This window comes from Callorhinchus milii, unplaced genomic scaffold (genome assembly GCF_018977255.1).
Source record: "Callorhinchus milii isolate IMCB2004 unplaced genomic scaffold, IMCB_Cmil_1.0 Scaffold3, whole genome shotgun sequence".
NCBI classification, from domain to species: Eukaryota; Metazoa; Chordata; class Chondrichthyes; order Chimaeriformes; family Callorhinchidae; genus Callorhinchus; species Callorhinchus milii.
In genome coordinates, this window is record NW_024704744.1 from 27176711 (window position 1) to 27195648 (window position 18938).

An 18938-nucleotide genomic window follows, 5' to 3' on the forward strand; every position below is an offset into this window, starting at 1 on the left:
CACCAACCTGCCCGCTCCCTCCATTCAGCGGGATCCAGCCTGCTCCATGTCGCCCACCTGACTCACCCTACCATCAGTGGCCGGGCTTTCAGCCTCTCTGCCCCCACACTCTGGAACTCCATCCCACGGTCCCTTCGCCTCGCTTCCTCCCTTGCCTCCTTCAAAGCCGGTCTCAAGACCCTTCTCTTCGACCGTGCCTTTGGTCTCCCTCCCACCTCTCTGCCTTCCCTCACCCCTACACCATCCCCCCTCCTCCAGGCTCAGGCCCCGACACCTGACTGTTCAGCGCTTTGGGATGTCCTCCCGACGTGAAAGGCGCTCTGTAAATGTAATTTTGTTGTTGTTGTTGTTGTTGACTGCATATTGATTTAGCTACACAGAGCAGTGGACATGGGTTTGCAGCTTTATTGAGGAATTCCAGGCCTGGACAGATTCATTCTGGGATGTGCCGACTTAACATAAAGGGAGAGTCATTATCGGGCTGCAGCCTTTTGGATCAGTTATTAAATTGATCCCACCCTTGTGTGGTGGGTGTGAACTTCAGGCCAGTTTTGTTTCCGCAGTGCCATTGGCTCAGTAACTGAGAACAGCACTTTCAAATTTAAGCAATACGACTCCAGAAACTTTTGCTTCGACCAACATAAGCTGAGAGATGCCTGCATCCTATTCCACCAACATGAGGCTGAAATTTTCTTTGCTGGCAATAGCCCTGGAAGTTGTGATTATTGTACAATACGCATTGTTTGTTACATATGAAACAGCAGCAGATTCCAGAAAACCTAATGGAACAACTACAGATTTCGACAGGTTATATCCAAGTGAGTATCTATTTGAAGTGGAAATATAGAAAGCAAAGTTAAAGTCAATATAAGTAATTTAGTGGTACGGCATAAGATGTGTTTAAAAAATGCAGCATTATTTGCATTTCAAAAATGTTTTTGTTTTGTTATAAATTGGGTATTACTTATGCTTAAATGAAATGTGAGATATAGAGGAGAAAAATATATGGTATGTAATTGGTATATAGGCAGATAGTATACTTGTTTTGTTATTAAAACTTTGCCCTTTAAGAAAATATTTTCACACTAGATCAATGCATATGTGAAAAAGAAAGATAAAATGACATTTATTTGGGAATTGTTAACACAAACAGCCTCTGTGTGATGCATGGATAATTTTGTTATTAATCTGCATTACAACAACATCCCGGAGTGCGTCAAGTTGCGGAGTCTGACAACTAGGATACGGCTTGTATTTTACATTTTCCATGAAATCGCATGCCACATACAGCGTATATTTGTTAGACAAGCAAAGTTTATAGAATATAGGAAGATTGGAAACATTTCCGTTTGATATTTAGTGACAGCAATGTGCACCACTAACATCATTTGAAAGTAACTGATCTGGTTCTTTACAACTGCAGAAAACTGTCCGTTCTGCTCTTATATCAAATGTGTTTATACCGAATTGCAATAGGGAGAATAGATAATAATAGGATTGTGCAATAAGGTTTTGGTATTTGTGTTTTATTACTTGTTGCTATACACGTACAGGTTTAATTGCTTTAGCTTTTCTTTCAACTTCATCTAAGTTTTTCTGCAAGCTACAAAAAGTCCAGTTTATAATAATAATAATAATAATCCTTGCATTTGAATTAGCCCTTTTCACATCTTCTAGATGTCTCAAGTATAAATATATTTATATAAATATTTATATATCCATTTAACAAAAATACATGCATAATACAGTACAAGCACAAATAAGAATAACGTGTATCTGGTTAATTCAGTCTTCATTTACACTGGGCTTTTGTAATTGTTACTGAGTGCTACACACTTGATTCAGTTGCCAAATTTACTGTTAATTCTAGGGCGAATTATTGCATGATCCAGCAGGATGAGTGAGGTATCTTATACATCTATGTAGATATTCACAGATGTATGTGTTTTGATATCTTTTAAATTATAATAACATTAATCTTCAAAAAACAGTTCTGGGAATGATTTTAAAAATTGCACAGGGTTTCAGTATTTGACATGAGAGAGGAACGCTTAAAAGACTGCTGTGTTATGATGTTTTGTGACTCAGACTGAAATGGAAGGATCCAAATCAAGTTAACACAATTAAACCAACAATATTCTGACCACACATCATATAATGTGTGACACACACTCTGTTAGACCTAAATTATTTGCGTTAAAGTTATTTGGATCCAAAATGTGGTTTAGGGTATTAGCCCAGGGGTAGAATCACCAATAGTCCTTAGTAACTGAATACTATGTCTTATATTTTCAACTGAGCTTTCAGTCACCTGTCCTCATTCTCCTCACCCCACCCCCACTACCCAACCCCATGCCCAGTCAGCTGTGTGAAGCACTTTGAAATGTTCTCCTGATATGTAAAGTGCAATATAAATATAAATTATTGTTGCAATCCATGGTTATATCTTTGGGAACGTACCCTTTTGTATCTTGTAGACTTGATACAATGAATAAAAGGCAATAAAAGCAGTCACCAACTCAAATGTACTGTAACAAATAACATGTTGGGATATTATAGTGAGGAACAGGCATATTCAGAATATTCAGAAATGCTGAGTACAGTACACTTTTCTTCAAAATATGTTCTCACACATGAGCTTAGAGGAAGCAACACATCAAGAGACTCAGTAACAATAGAGACTGAAAGATTTGAAGCTTTGAGTGTACTTTATGAAGATTATCTAAGGCCTTCACATTGTCATGCCCTTGAAATACCCTCCAGTTTTGTTATCCTTTGAAATGTGGAGAGTAGATGCTCACAGGGTGGTCCGTGATGATCTGCTATTGGTAGATGTTTTCTCAATATTAATGTCATTGCCCACAAACAGACAGCCACCCCAATGAATTGTACAGTGTCCAAAAAGTTCTCTTACCCCCTGTTACAAAACAACAATGTGAGACTACGGAGGAGCTGAAACAAGCTGTCAGAGATTCATTTGGCCTTATTACTCCATCAATGTTACAGAAGATGTTGCACCGAACATGGCGACAGATCATTATCTGCCATGAAAATGATGGCACTCATACTGATCCTCTAGACTGAATACAATTAAGTACTTCTAAAGACAATTATCGTCATTCTTCCACATGTTTCAGGTGTTGGTCAGTGCACTGTAGAGCAACAAAATGGGGTAACAGGACTTTCTGGACACGCTGTACAATTGATACCCTTTAAGATGCTTCTGTATTACAAGCATTCATATTGCCGGTTATTCCCGGATTGCATCAGCATAATTGTTTGATCTTGATGCTGGCCAGCTCGTGACAGTTCTATCAGTTTGGCAGATGACTTACACCTCCAGGCTTGTGCATCGTAACATTCCACTTGAATATGTGACTCAAACACTAGATTTTACAAGCTTATGTTTTTCCCAACTATAGAAAAATGTTAATTCACCTGAAGGGAATTTGTGATAGCAGTCAGGGTGGAATTCTTGGTATATCTCAGTTAATTGGATAAGGCACTTCTACTGAAAGCACAATTTGCTGCAGTGACTTTAACAGAGTCAGTGAGCTGGCAGACTGGAGTTATACTGTCAACAGCACTTCACTCTACTGCTGGGCTCAAGGGCATTGAAGTGGATCTTTGCATATGTGAGTGTTGCAACCTTTTCCAATGAATAAGGAAGGGCCTTAAGAAGGAAGACAGAGCAGGGTTGAGGGCAGAGTCAGAGAGCTGGGTCAGGGTTATCGCTCCATGGTCATTTTAAGCGGTCTGCGACGCTATGCTGCGTGAAAGGCACTATATCAATGCAAGTTGTTGTTGCTGTTGTTGATGCCTTCCTTCCTCAATGACTTTTACTGCCTGTCTCCTGCTTTCTTCAATTTGGCCAACTTGCCTTCCACTCCCCTTACACCCCCTAATATGATAATACAAAACCTTGCATTTGATACAGTGCCTTTCACATTGGGATAATGTCTCAAAGCACTTTACAGCATGTACTGTGAAGTGTACTGATTGTATTTTGTAGGGGGCCAATTTGTGCACAGCAATGTCACCCAAATAGTGATGAAGTGAATGACCAATTTTATCTGAGGATTGTTGGCCAACACACTGGGAGGACCTCCCTTCTCTTTTTAAGTCAGACTATGGGCTCTTTAATGTCCACCTGAACAGGCAGGCAGACAGGCTGTTTAACATCTCATCTGAAGGACGGCACCTCCAGTAATGCAGAGCTCTCCCAGCACTGTATTGGAATGTTTAAAGTCCTGACGTGGGGATCAATTCACAACTTCCGACTCAGATGCATGCATGCCACCAACCGAGCCAGACTGACGCCCAATGCATTAAGGGAAAGAGAACGGCAGAGAGGGGATGAAGGCTCATGAAACTGAAAGACAATAATTCCCTTTACCTCAGTCATTCGTGTGCCCAGAGTGTGCAATGGATAGCAGACAAACAGAAATTGCACATGTATGGAACTCTTTGTGATTTGGTTTAAAGACTCTGAGATGCTACCTATATGAAGGGCGTTATAGAAATGCAAGCGTAAGTTTGGAGACTCTTAAGCAAGGTGTGGATATCCATTCCTACAGTCCATTGCAGTCAGTCTGTAGTTATATATAGTAGCAACATTTAATGTGAGCCTATCTTTCTGAGGCAGTCTGAAGGTTGATCAGAATGTTATGCTGTTATAACTTTCAGTTAGACAAAAGAATTTGCATCAATTCAATGCAAACATGATAAACCAAATAATGAAGGCATAAAAGGCATTTTATTCTGCTCATAGTTGAAGTTGCATTTAGATTCAAAAATAGATTTCTTGACATGAGAGGTGAGAATGATATCCTTCTATAAACAACCATACATTTAATGTAAATTTAGAACTATCTGTAGGCTATTCATCACTAGATTTTATTCAAAGTAGAGATTCAGAGAAATAATTTAGTTTGAAAGTAGTCAGAAGAACAACGAACATACTGTAGTTTGAAGCACTTTGAGTCGTCTCAACGACGTGATAAGGCGCTATATCAAATGCAAGGATTATAATTACTATTAGTTGTAAATTGCCTCATAAAAGATGAGACTAAATTGGCCACATTTATGTTGCAGCACCCTCTCATGGACTGGCTAGTGTGTTACAGTCATGCCCACGCCTTTAAATTCTCTGTTGCTCTGACTGCTGTAGAAATTGCTGTTTATATTTCAGTCAGATGTGCTTACTTCATTCCAGAGAACATTTGGTGTCGATTGATGAGGCATGGGGTTCCCAGAGTGTGCATTAGGAAACTGCTGAAGCTTGTCACTAAGAGCACTGTCCGCAGATTCCAGCTACTTGTCCACCTAGGACCATCCTACAGATTTGTGTTTTGGCTTGGGGTTAACAGGAACAGAGTGAGAAGAATCCCTGCCCCCAGCATCTGTTTCTCAAAGTCCTGGCGGCGAGCTTGGCTGGCCAGTTACCATCAGTAGTGCTCTGGATTGAGTAACCAAATTATTTTTTTAAGAGATTATTACCCCCGTAAAAGCATCCACCGATCGACTAACAACCAGATTCCTACTTACTGCTAGGTAAACACGAGGCATGTGGAGTAAGCAAACTTGTCTAACGTTTTATCTTGCCCAAGAATCAAACCCAGGTCTTCTCGCTTGCGAGACGAGTGCTCTAACCACTTAGCTACTGGACTCCGCATAATCCTTGCATTTGATATAGCACCTTATCACATTGTCTCAAAGTGCTTTGCAGGATATACTGTAAAGTGGTTTTGACTGTTTGTTTTGTGGGCGAAACATGGCAACCGGTTTACGCACAGCAATGTCCACAAACACGCATAGAGTGAATGACTGATTTTTATTTGTCGGCCAGAACTTCAGAAGAAACTCCCTTCTCTTTTCAAATAGTGCCTTGAGTTCCTTAAAGTCCACCTGAAAAGGCAGATGGGATATCAGTTTAATGTATCCTCTGACAATGCAACAACTCCAGCACTGCATTGGAGTATCAGCTTAGATTACATGATTTGAAGTCCCTTCTGTTCAGAGGTGAGAGGCTACCACTGAGGCAGGCTGATTTTTCAAATGATAATAATAAGATGTATTTATTTGTTCTTCAGGTTTTCAGGATGTGCATGTCATGATCTTCGTTGGATTTGGATTTCTGATGACTTTCTTGAAGCGATATGGATTCAGCAGTGTTGGGTTCAATTTACTCATTGCTGCCTTTGGTCTTCAGTGGGGCGCCCTGATGCAAGGCTTTCTGCATCACTTACATGATGGGAAAATCAAGATCGGTATTACAAGGTCACTCTCCAGTTTATAATTGATTAACTGCCTCTGTTATGCTAAGGTGGTGTTCACAAAGTCACAAGATTGGTTCAGATGAAGGATGCCTTTTGGCCCATTTGTTGTCACCCTTCCCATTCTTCTCATTACAGCATCAACATGCTTCTTAAATGAGTCCTGTCTCCTGGTCTCTATCATGCTTCCCAGTAAATAAATATTTCCTAGCATCTCTCCTAAAACAGCGCTTTATAATTCTGAACTAAATCATCTTGGCCCTGCTGATTTCACACAGTAGAATAAACAACCCAAGTATTTTGTACTTCAGAATGAGTCACAAAAGCAACTTGTATACTACTTGGGTCAAAGGATGTGGAACATCTAAGCATATTTTCTGTATTTACATTTTTAACCTTCTACTTGGTTCCCTCTGTTAAAATGCATATTAAAAAAAAGCAACAGCATCTAGAAGTGAATGGGCTTTTACCTGAATTTGTGCAGAAATGAAAATAATACTGTTCAATAATGCACTTATTCCAGTTATTAATTACATCCAACTCCTGCATTCATTCTTAATGGGCATACACCAGCACATCTTACTCTAAGATAATGCAAAGACACAATTAAAACCTGCATTAATTTTGCATTTATTTTTAGAGCATTTTATCAGATCAAAATGGTTCAAATTACTTTACAGTAATTACAGTAAAGTGTAGAGACTGTTTTATCTGCTGACAACCATTGACCTAAGCAGGATATGAGTTGCTATTGTGACATAGTCTGAATTGACCTCTGGCTTTAGCTGTTTATTCGACCATATGAAATCACCAAATGTGATTCTCTGTAAAGTTCTGAATCTCAATCGTGTAAAAGAGAAATTAATGAAATAGAAGTCAATTCACTGAAGCCTGGTGACAGAGCACATTTCTGCAATAAATGTAACTTCTCTGAATGAATGCCAATTATGTAGTGATTTCTGCTGTCTGCAGAATAGAATGGACTTGCATTGAGAGTTCAAGTCTATATTGTGCTCTTACCTGATCGTGTACTGTTAGGAATATAAAATGCAGGTAAAGAAAGCAATATTTATTAGCACTCCAGCTATAAAATGAGATTGGATTTAAATTTATAGCTTGGTCTAGATTCCACCATTTGTTTTGTCCTCACACTGTATTAATTACACACTTTATTTGCAGTCGTGTCATTTTACTGCATCCCAAGTTAAGTTTTATTTGAACTGATGGATTGAACTAATTTCCATTCAAAGGAATGTTGTGCACGAGAATGACAATAATCTGAACAGTGATTAAATCACTCATCTTTGGCTATTACAATCATTGAATTAAAATCAGCAACCAACAATGGAAAGTAACAAACGGTCTTCTTTGTTGCAGCATGATCAATGGAGACTTCAGTACAGCGACAGTGCTAATTACTTTGGAGCAATTTTGGGAAAGACCAGCCCAGTTCAACTGCTGATTTTGACCGTCCTTGAGATTACCATATTTGCAGCAAATGAATTCCTGGTTGGTGAAGTTTTGAAAGTAAGTACTTCACTTTGGACGTATGGCCAGGTTACCCACTTCTCAAAGACAGTTCTCACCCTCTGTTAACTGCTTATGCACACTCGTGTTCAAATCCATTCACTCCCTGGCACGTCCCTACCTCTCCGACCTCCTCACTCCCCAATCCACCACCCGGCATCCACGCTCGACTGGCACCGGCCTCCTGCTCGTCCCTCGTACCCTCCACTCCACCAGTGGAAGTCACGTTTTACCGCCCAATACTGTGGAACACTCTCCCTCAATCCCTCTGCCTTGCCACCTCTCTCCCTTTTCAAGTCCTACCTGATAACCTTCCTTTTCGACCTCCCACCTCCCACCCCACCCCCGGCTCAGAATCAGGCTTTGCCACTGTTATAATAATAACCATTCTGAGATGCTGCCCTGTGTGGAGGGTGCTATATAAGTGCAAGTTGTTGATAAAGGAGACATATGGCCTAGTAAAATGAAACTCCTTCAGATCCTTCATTGAAAATTTTTTCACAAATTCTGCAATGTGCCAAGCAAGTTTTGTTAAGTGCTTTGGGACAATCTCCCCATGCAAGATGCTGTATCATATAAATTTGTATTGTTTCTGTGATGTGATGTGTTCGATTTGATAAAGTATCAAATGTTTCAGCAGCTATTTCTTTGGATGTTTTGCAGGCCAAAGATGTTGGGGCATCGATGACCATTCATGCTTTTGGGGCATACTTTGGTCTTGCTGTATCACGTGTTCTCTACAGATCTGGTTTGAAAGACCATGAAAAAGAAGGATCGGTGTACCACTCTGATATATTTGCTATGATCGGTAAGTGAATATGCATGGATTACAGAGTCCAATTCACAAAATACTAGGACATCTTAAGGATTAAATGGCACTACCATTATGTGAGCCTGGCTAAACTTTCCATCTACTAAAATCACTAGAATTAGTGATTCTAGTTTTAAAATCACTAAAACTAGAATTGTAATTAATTGATTCAGAAAATGACAAGTGACCAAGGAGAAGCTTTAGGAAAGTTAAGGATGTCCGGCCTTTAAGTAATTTCATTGTTTCGTACGCAAAGAATATTGGGTTTACATTGCAGTACTCTTGCCCATAGAAAAAGAATTACTGCACTCGGTAGAAATTACAGTGAAATTCTTTGAGATATTTTGATGTTATAGGTGCCACAAAAATTCAAGTTTTTCTTATTGAGATTCCTTAAAAAGGAATCTGAGAAGCACAAATGAGAACTGGAAATGGAAGAAGTTTGCACTGAACCATCAGAACTCCCTTCGATCCATTCCAATTTTTGGGGAGTCAGCTTGGAGTCTGACACATGCAGAAACCTATTATCACGCTTAAGAATATCCAAACCAGACTGAGAGTGTCATACACGAATGACACCTACACATAGAACGTTGCCTGTGTTTGGAGTGGAATGCGCACTCTGCTTGGAGGGACGTTTCCTGCTTACCAAAGATTGTCGACCCCAGAATATGCATTGGGGTACTGCTGGAATTTAACAAGTTAAAACCACATAGCCTGTCACTAAGGGAGCACTATCGGGCAAGCTTTCTGCTGCTTGTCCAGCTAAAACCATCCTACCTGCTATGGATTTGGCTCTAGCATAGCTAATTCCAGGGCAGGAATTTTAATAAGATATTTTATTGAGGAATCCTGTTATGAAATGCTGCAAATTAGATCCCAGTATTACGAAAACCAAAGATCAGGCCCTATATTTTTTCAAAGGCTCCAAATAAACTAGAAATTGTTTTGACTTTCACAGGAACTATCTTCTTATGGATGTTTTGGCCCAGCTTCAACTCTGCCATTGCACCTACCAGTGACGGTCAGTACAGAGCTGTCATAAACACCTACTACTCCCTGGCAGCGTGTGTGCTCACTGCCTACGCCCTCTCAAGTTTGCTTGATAAGAAAGGAAAATTGGACATGGTAAGCGTGGAATCATTTCTACATTTACTTGTATTCAGCGCTCAACATCGTGCTCCGCCACTGTCAATCCCTCTAGGAGTCTGCCCTGCGTGAGAAGCGCTATATAAATGCAAGTTGTTGTTTTGTCTCACTGACCAAATTAATTTCACAGTAGGTCATTATTGCTATGTCCTTTTCTTCTATTAATGGAAGTGGGATTAACTACTGAGAGAGCTCATTCTACCCATAGGCATAGCGGTGTGACAATACTTAAAGAGTGGAGGAAGGGAACAGATTTCTCCCACAAAAGACCCACTGATAGGCTCAGTCTTGACATATAGCAATTTTAATTCAGGAACTGTTTTTATGTAGGATCCAAAAACGCCAAAGTGGCTGCTGAATTAAGACTAAATTTAAATAGTTTCCAAAATTCTAAAGCGTGTATAGAGTTTGGTGTGGGCGAGGCAGCAATTTTGAAGCTTTATTTAGCACTATTGCAGTCTGTAGCATTATTTGTCATGTCCTCTTCCGAACCTGCCTTCAGTGGCTCTATTCCATCATTTGCTTTTCTTTTTCTCTTAATGTAACTGAAAAACTGTTGAATGCTATCCTTCACATTTCTTGCCATGTTCAATTCAAAGTTTTCCTTTGCCATTCTGACGCCTTTTTTTACAGTCCTGGCATGCCTTCTCGTATTGAATCCGACTTAATTCTGTGCCATTTTCCTTCATGGGCTTAAATGCCTTTTTTTCCTCTTGATGAGTTGCTTTGTAGCCCCATCCAACCAGGCAGGAGTGCCTTTAAGGTTTGTACTTTTGCTTTGCATTAGGCACACATTGTTCCATTGCCTTCATAATCATCTTCTTGGAGGTTGCTTAGTACACTACAATACTCATGGGGATTAAAACACCCAAAACCTGCCAATCCCAAATCTGGCAGTCAATAATCCAGTATATTAGATTTGATATGAGTGAACTCTAGAAATTGCATTGCTTTAAAAACAATTGATTGCATTCCACTATTCGATCCCCAAATAAAATTGGTCACTCATTCCGTGTCTGTTTGTGGGACATTGCTGTGAACATATTGGCTGCCACACCTGCCCACAAAATACAGTCACACTACTTTACAGTATATCCTATGAAGTTTTGAAATGTCTCAATGACCATTGCAATTTTAATTTGAAGCTATTACAAAGATTACAAAGAATGTACAGGATGGAAACAGGCCACTCGGCCCCACCGGTCCATGCAGTGTTCATATCCCACATGAGTCTTCACCCAAACCTTACTCCCTCCCATACCCTTCTATTCCCCTCTGCCTCATGTGAAGGTCTAGTTTCCTCTTGAATGCATCTACACTATTTGATTCAACACAATCTCACTACCCTCTGCGTGAAGTAGTTCCTCCACAATTCTCTTTTAGATCCCCTAGTCACTATCTTATAATGTTGTTGCAATATCAAATGCAATGTGTCTGCTCTCCTTTGTGTAGGTCCATATACAGAATGCAACTTTGGCTGGGGGTGTAGCTGCTGGAACCACCGCTGACATGATGATCTATCCCTATGGAGGCCTTCTGATTGGGTTTGTAGCTGGAATCATCTCCACACTTGGATTTAAGTACCTGACAGTAAGTTGTTGTTATTAAATGTTCAGAAGAAACTCAACGCTCAAAATATCTCATACTTCCAGCCTAAGACCATTGTCTTACTATTTAAAACCAGGCAAAGAGTTTTGAAAAATTCTTCGATTCAATCTTAAGAACTGAAGGAGACTGACACCCTAATTAACACTGAATTTAAAATTTTCCGAAACTCTGCACAACCTTAAATATCAACACGTTGTCATTAATAATTTTAAACTGGTACATTGGTCACATCCATGTGACAAATTATATATTTTATAATTTGTTGTGAAACGTATAGCATTTATTGGAGTCAATTTGCAGGATGTGTTTCTTGACATAGCTATCACAAGGAATGGGTTATGAAACAGCATAAATATTGTACTTTGTGATAGTTATCACTGGTGTACACTTTCAGTCAGCCCAGCCTGATGGCGTGGCTAAACCCAGGGCAGTCAACTTGAAAGTTCATCTGTGAGGCTATGTTTTCATCTTTTGTCATCAGTTACAAAAATATAGGAAACCAACTTCTTTTAGTTAGTGCTGAAGCCGTGTTTGGCTGAGCCAAGGTGGGGGGGTGGTGGGGGGGAAATTAAATGGTATTTAATGGAACAAATAAGGAGAATAGATTGTCTATTGTGGAGAAACCCCCCGAAGCAAATAGTTGACAGTCCAAATGCCCCATTTCTATGCTGTAACTTTCCATGTACCTGTTTGCAGTGCAATGGAGGCAGATTGTGTTAGGAAATGGAAAAGGGAATTGGATAGCTATTTGGCAAAGAAATCCATTAAGTATGAGGAGACATAGAATAGTGTACAATTTTTTTTGTGGGGAAGGGTAACCAGTCAAATGCAATGGACTTTTCCAGTCTGTACCATCTTATGTACAATGAATTGCATTAATATTTTTTCAAGTCAAAATCACTACTATTGAACTTTAACACTGAGTATGAAAAGTAGGGTTCCTTTATTCTGAAAGAAAATAAAAGCATCGCTGACTGTAATTGGACTAGTAATTGTGTCCTTTTTTTCCCCAGCCAATTTTAGCATCTAAATTGAAGATACATGATACATGTGGTGTACATAATCTGCATGGTATGCCTGGAATAATTGGAGGTCTGGCTGGTATAGTTGGAGCGGCAATGTCCAGCACAGTCTTATATGGAAATGGGTGAGTTACAAGAAAATATAACCTATTTTGAAACTTGTATTAGAAATACTAAAAACAATGCTCTGATTTGCTTGACTTTGTACCCAGTGGCAATAACGGTATGGGATAGGTAGGGTAGCTAATATTTAGCCACAACTGGGCTGGAATTCTGTTCAGTGTGGCACACAGCACCATTAGCATTGTTGGCCACTAATGGGATTTGTGCATCATCAAAGCACAGTGCTCAATGATATTTCAGACCAATCCATTATTTAGTGTCAGTATACTAGAACTCTATTCTAACACACTGATTCAGGGCCATAAACCCAAACACATGATTATAGCAGGGCACAAAGTCGGCTTGGCTACAGTGACACCACTTCCTCCGCTCTGTGCATATGCAAGAAGCACAGCTAATATCATTTGCTGAAAAATGGCTGCCCAGACACACCAGCATTCGGTGCCACTAAAGTGGCTGACTTCTGGGTCATCAGGTCGCCCTTGATGTGACTTATTGTGCATGCACACCTTGCACAAATACTTCTTGCACATGTGTATACTTAAGAGTGCGCAAAAAATGACGTTGGCAGTGACACAGAAGTCGACAGATTTTTTGGCAATTGGGAAGCCGGTTATGATGAGTGAAACCAGACGATCCACATCAGGTCCACACCAATGCTGAATCATTATATTATTATATAATATTTCAGTAATAACAATCCTTGCATTTGGTATAGTTCCTATCTCATCAGGAGGATGTCCCAAAGTGCTTCACAGGATTTACTGTGAAATGCAGTGGCTGTGTATTTGTAGGCAACCATAGCAGCCCATTTGTGTACAATAATGTCTCAAAAACAGCCATGAAATTAATGATTTTTTTTTATTTGGGGAATTGTTGGCCAGGACACAAGGAAAAACTCCCTAAATCCCATTCTCCATCCCAAACTGCCTTCTCTATTAATCTCATTTTCAACTCTTTTCCTGAATCCCTAAATATTTATACTAAATATCAAATGTACTGCTAAAATGACTTCAGTGTCAACTTGTTAAACAAAAATATAAATATTTAACATTATTCTTGTCAGCCTTAGCAACACGTTCCCAGAAAGACCCAAGAGAACTGCCATTCAACAGGCTGGGTTTCAAGCTGCTGGACTGGGAGCAACTCTTGTTGTGGCCATTGTTGGAGGAGCCATTACAGGTCACAGAATAAACTTATACAACTAACAATTTAGTCACAAAATAACACATGATAATCCACACATTGTGAACAGTGAAATGTGAGCTTAATTCATATCAAGCAAAACTATCCCAATTTATGCATGGATCAAAAACACAATATGAATTTATATAGCAGTTTTCACATTGGAAGGACATCTCAAAGCACTCAAAAAATGTAATGCTCAAGTGCCTGAGTCAAGCAATAGAACAACAGAATGAAATGGAGGCAATCACAGGATGATAGAATATCACCGAGAAAAGCTTGATAAGATCACATTGTTTATGAAAAACAACTTTAGAATCTCAAAATCTGGTGATCAAAATTTAGTGTTGACAATTTCATCCTGGAATAATGCCTGTTTATCTTTTCTCTACAGGTTTCATTATTAGCTTGCCAATTTGGGGACAGCCACCGGATCAAAATTGCTTTGATGATCAGATTTACTGGGAGGTATGAAATGCTAACAGATTCTGTAATGTTTAATAAGAGTGCCACACTTTGTGTGTAATGTATCTTCATTCAGTGTTGAGAATTTGTATTATTTTAAAATTCCAAATTGTTATTTTAGTTATTCCTGCATAGGATGGATGATAAAAGTTAAATTCAGGACTAGGTTCCAATTCATCTAGATGAGATGGTTAGACTCTGTGGCTGATGTGGAAAAGAACACCAGTACATACCAGATGGGCCGAATGGCTAGTTTCTGTCTTGTAACATTATGTAGGGGAGAAATTCTGGGTCTAGATTGACAATATTAGTACACTATTTTAGAGTATTGCCAAATTTGGCAAATTGGTAAATTTGAAGCTGGGTTTCTGTAAGAAATTCTGCAAACTCTGAAATACTAAGAAATGGAGTAAATCTAGACCCAGGCTGAATTTCATCCCACATGATTCGATCAGCATTTATTTCTGATTCTTGCCCTTTTTTTGTACCCTTAATTCCTTTATCCCTGACTTAAGTTTCCGAGATATTAACAGAATTCCTGTTTGTAGAAGAGCTTTAAATTTAAGACATGACATGCCATAAACTTGTCTCATGGCATGTTGTGATTTATTCACAAAGCCTATTGTTACACTGAAGGCTTCAGATTATATACTCCAGGACCCGAGATCACGGTTTTATTCCACAGATAGTATAACTGAGCTCAGTGCCCATCATCATTCAATGGGATATCAGTGTTATTCCATTGACTGTCCTCACCACATGACCCCCAGGGCAGATGAAGCCTTTTACCCTAAGAGTATAGTGTCAATTAACAGTGAGTATAGGTTCAATTGAGGTGAAATGTTCATTTGTCCCAGTAGTGTAAATCCTGTGTCTGTTTTAGGTGCCAGATGCTGAGGATGACGGTGAACAACTAAACTCTTCAGAACATGGAAAGTACAAAATTAATCCTGAAGTATGACTTGACATGAGCTGCCAGGGAACTGATCAGCATACAGAAACAATGGAGTGGCTCATTGTCACTGTGTGATCTCAGTATTCAATCCAAAAGTAATGAATATCATCAGGCTAAATTAATAACTGGGGAAATATCAAATGAAATTATTGCCTTTCAAAAAAAGCCTGTCTAAAGAAAAACTTCCTGCTTCTCTTCAAATTGGCTGAGAACTGTTAACATTTTATTTCAGATTTCATTGTCCCAGACGTACGCAACTCAGCGCGTAGGCAGAACCATGAAACCGGCCGGCGGGGGGTGGGGGGATGGAGAGGGTGTTATAGTTTTTTAGACTCAGTCATATGACTTACTCTTTAATAATTATATAATCAAAAGTAATACTACTTGCATTTGATACAGTATTATTATATAGTAGTATACTACATAGTAATATAGTACTATTAGAAAAAGCAGTGGCATGAAGTGTAGTGATAATGTTCCTGTGTAGGAAAAAATACGTTATAGTGTACAGTATTAGCACCTCTAACATCGCACAAATGAATAACCGATTAACCTTTTTCTGTACGAACTTGATTGAGGAAGGAATATTGGCCATGATACTTTCCTGTCCTTCGCAATACCACAGAATCTTTAAGGTTCATCTGAACAAGCAGCAACGACCTAGGTTTTAAAAAGTCATCCAAAGGATGCAGCTTCCAATAATATAGCTCCATACTTCACAAGTGCGCAAGACCAGATTGTTAGCTCAAAACTTAGTCTGAAGCTGGAAAATGTGTTTATATGGATGTTGAGAGATGTTAATACTTCCCCTAGCAGCCACCCACATGGTCAAAATAGCTGCCAACACTTACTTTCTAAGATAATACAGGGAACCATATCCGAGCAACAATTATTTTTTTCAATATAGATTGGAGAAAACTGTAGGAGTTGGATTCACAGAACACAAGATGAGTTTGAATGAAGAAGGCCCTTCGGCCTATTCAATCTTGTCTTTCCATAACACTCACCCTACTGTCCTCCCATCACAGCCTCAAGCTATTTTTTGAATGAGTCCAGCATCCCCGATTCCTCCCGCTCATCGTATAATCCTGCAAACCAAAGTGCTGAATGGTAGGATGGTCCGAGCTGGACAGAGGAAACTTACCAGTGCTCTACAATGGTAGACTGTGCTGTCTTAGCTCATTAAATTCCAACAGTACCCCATTGCACATTCTGGAGTCTCCGAGACATAGCTATGGCAACCTGCAACTAAATTCTCTGGGACTCTCAGTAGTTTGGTGATGGATTTTTGCCTGTGGTAGACAAAAAAAGGGAGGGCAGAGGGAGAATTTTGGATACTATAATAATCTTAAAAATCAAGCTTTGCAAAACAATTTTAGTCTGAAGAAATTAGTGAAAACAATATTAAAACTTTTTCACACCAATGAACACAGTGTCTTATTGCTAATAAGAAGGCCCATTACATTACACTGGACAACTCAGCTATAATGCAAGTTCACTGATAACATAATAAGGTTGTGAAGCCTGACAGACCCCATTGCACATTCTGGAGTCTCCAAGACATAGCTATGGCAACCTGCAACTAAATTCTTTGCAAAAAATGGCCAACTTCCAGGTTGTCAGTTTGCTGTTTCTGTTACTTTGTGATGAAGGAAGTGAAATCAGTGGCACTTCTTGTGCATAGCAGGCATGTGCTGGGCACAGGAAGCAATGTTAGCAACGCTTCCTGTGCATGCACACAGGAAGTGGTGACAATAGCAGCCTGACGGTCTGGAGGTTGGCCATTTTATTCTACTTCTTTATAATACGGAGCCTGAGATGTTGTACTCAGATGTCCACATTATAAAGGGCAAGTGCCCTGCATTTAAATTTCTCAGTAATAAATAGCTCCTGCAGCTTTCAAGATCATGCATATTCCCTCTCTGTTCTGCAGTATAATCTAAATGCTAAGCTGATTTTCTGTTTTGCAATATTGTAAAACATGCTACAAAAAAAATAATCTTGTCTTTTTATGTTGTTTAATAGCAGTTATTAAAGACTGAAATTCAGGTATTGTGGTTGTACTCTCAAGCATTCCCTGTCCTTTTATGCAGATATCTAGTGGGATTCTTCTATGTAAAAAATATATCTATAGTATGGAATATGAGAAAAATCAGTTAGTTATAAATAAATATTCATGGTGTTACTAAAGTTATAACAAACATGTATAGGCATCCTTTCAATGAGCATGTAAAAAAGAATTAAGATTAATACTTGCAAAAGTATGTGAAATGTATGACAGTTTGGATTTAAGAATGGAAGAACCACTCATTTGAATGGTTGTGAAGGACTGAGGCCTGTACATATGTGTAGGAAGCCAGTCTGCACCAGACCCAGAAGTCACATTAGGGTTGAGACATTTTTTTTCATGTTGTAATGCTGGGTCTAATTGTATGGACCCAGAACACCATGTTACAATGGGTGTCACGTTGTAATGATACAGTCGAAGCCTGAATTATGCTACTCCACCAGCATTAATCAAGTGCAAATGCATTAATATCAGTGTCAGCACTAATGGTAAAATGTTTTTATTTAATAGATACCAGACCGCAGTATTGTTAAATAAAGTGGTATACATGCTACCCAGTGAAAAATCTAAATGCAAGGATTTTCTTTTCACTGCATACATTTATTAGGTTTAAATATTGTTATATACATAAATAACACAAGGGAGAAGGGAATAGAAGGGTATAGGAGTGGGGAATAGAAGGGGTGGGGCCTCTTGTGGAGCATAAACAACAGCATCGGACAGTTGGGCTTGAATAGCCTGTTTCTGTGACATATCACTCTAGGTAATTTTATCTGACTTCCTCCAGTGTTGTTCATTCCATAACATTTCTTTACACTTCTACAGTTCAAAAGCCACAAGTGAAAGAAGGAACTTACTGTCAAGTGTAATGACTGGTTCTGAAGACAAACATGGGCATCAGCAAGTTCCCGCAAAAAGCTCTGAGCTGAAAGTGCAAAGAAATGTTCATTGTATCAAATAGTCAATTTTGATCTATCTACTATCCATTTGTGGTATATTTGTGAAACATTTATATTTGTAAATGCCCCCTTTTTTAAACAATTCAAGATTATTAGACAAGGTTGAGATTTAAAACAATTTGTACTTAAGTATTTAGAAACCATTACAAATATAGAATCGAATATAGAATATAGAACACTGTATATTGAAAATTGATATAGCACATTGTATACAAGTTATCTGTAATTATTTCTGCTTTAATCATTTATTAGCTATTAAATTGTTTGCACAAAACAATACAACAATAACAACTTGCATTTATATAGCACCAATCGCACGAATAGAGAATTTGACACTGAGCTGGGGAGAAAGAAAATGTGACCGTAAAAACAGTTGAAGAGTAAGGTCTTCAGATATGATCTCAATATGGGCAAAGAGGCATCAAGGTGAAGGGACTGAGGCAGGAAGTTCCAGAGGTTAGGACCATCGTAGCTGAAAGCCCAGCCACTGATGATGGAGCAGAAGACACGAGCTGGTTGAGTGGAGGGGGAGTGGAATACAGTATGTGTATTTAAACTAAGAAATCAAACCATGATCCGTAGGCTGGAGAGCATTATGGTGTATCCACTGACAGATATGGTTTGACCATGACCAGCACCTGCGCCGTCAGCCGGGCTCCACAGATCTTCCAGGCTAATTCTGGTGGATAGGAACAGGCAATTTCTCTTGTACACCACCTCCTTCAACCTACTTCCGCTGCCCCATGCTGTCTAACCTTGGAAATTAAAATGTGTGGCGCTCATTCGCTCTA

The 18938-nt window shown here is 39.2% G+C and overlaps 1 protein-coding gene across 1 annotated transcript; it reads left to right on the forward strand.

Moving 5' to 3' along the window:
• The first annotated feature begins 507 nt into the window (after nt 1-507).
• On the forward strand, nt 508-18412 carry rhag (Rh associated glycoprotein). Its single transcript, NM_001292418.1, is given in 12 exon segments — nt 508-818; nt 6093-6279; nt 7653-7692; nt 7695-7802; nt 8466-8610; nt 9575-9741; nt 11215-11352; nt 12384-12517; nt 13582-13697; nt 14095-14168; nt 15049-15097; nt 18014-18412. Coding segments are annotated over 12 exon segments (1368 nt in total). The 5' UTR covers nt 508-652; the 3' UTR covers nt 18058-18412.
• The last annotated feature ends 526 nt before the right edge of the window (nt 18413-18938 follow it).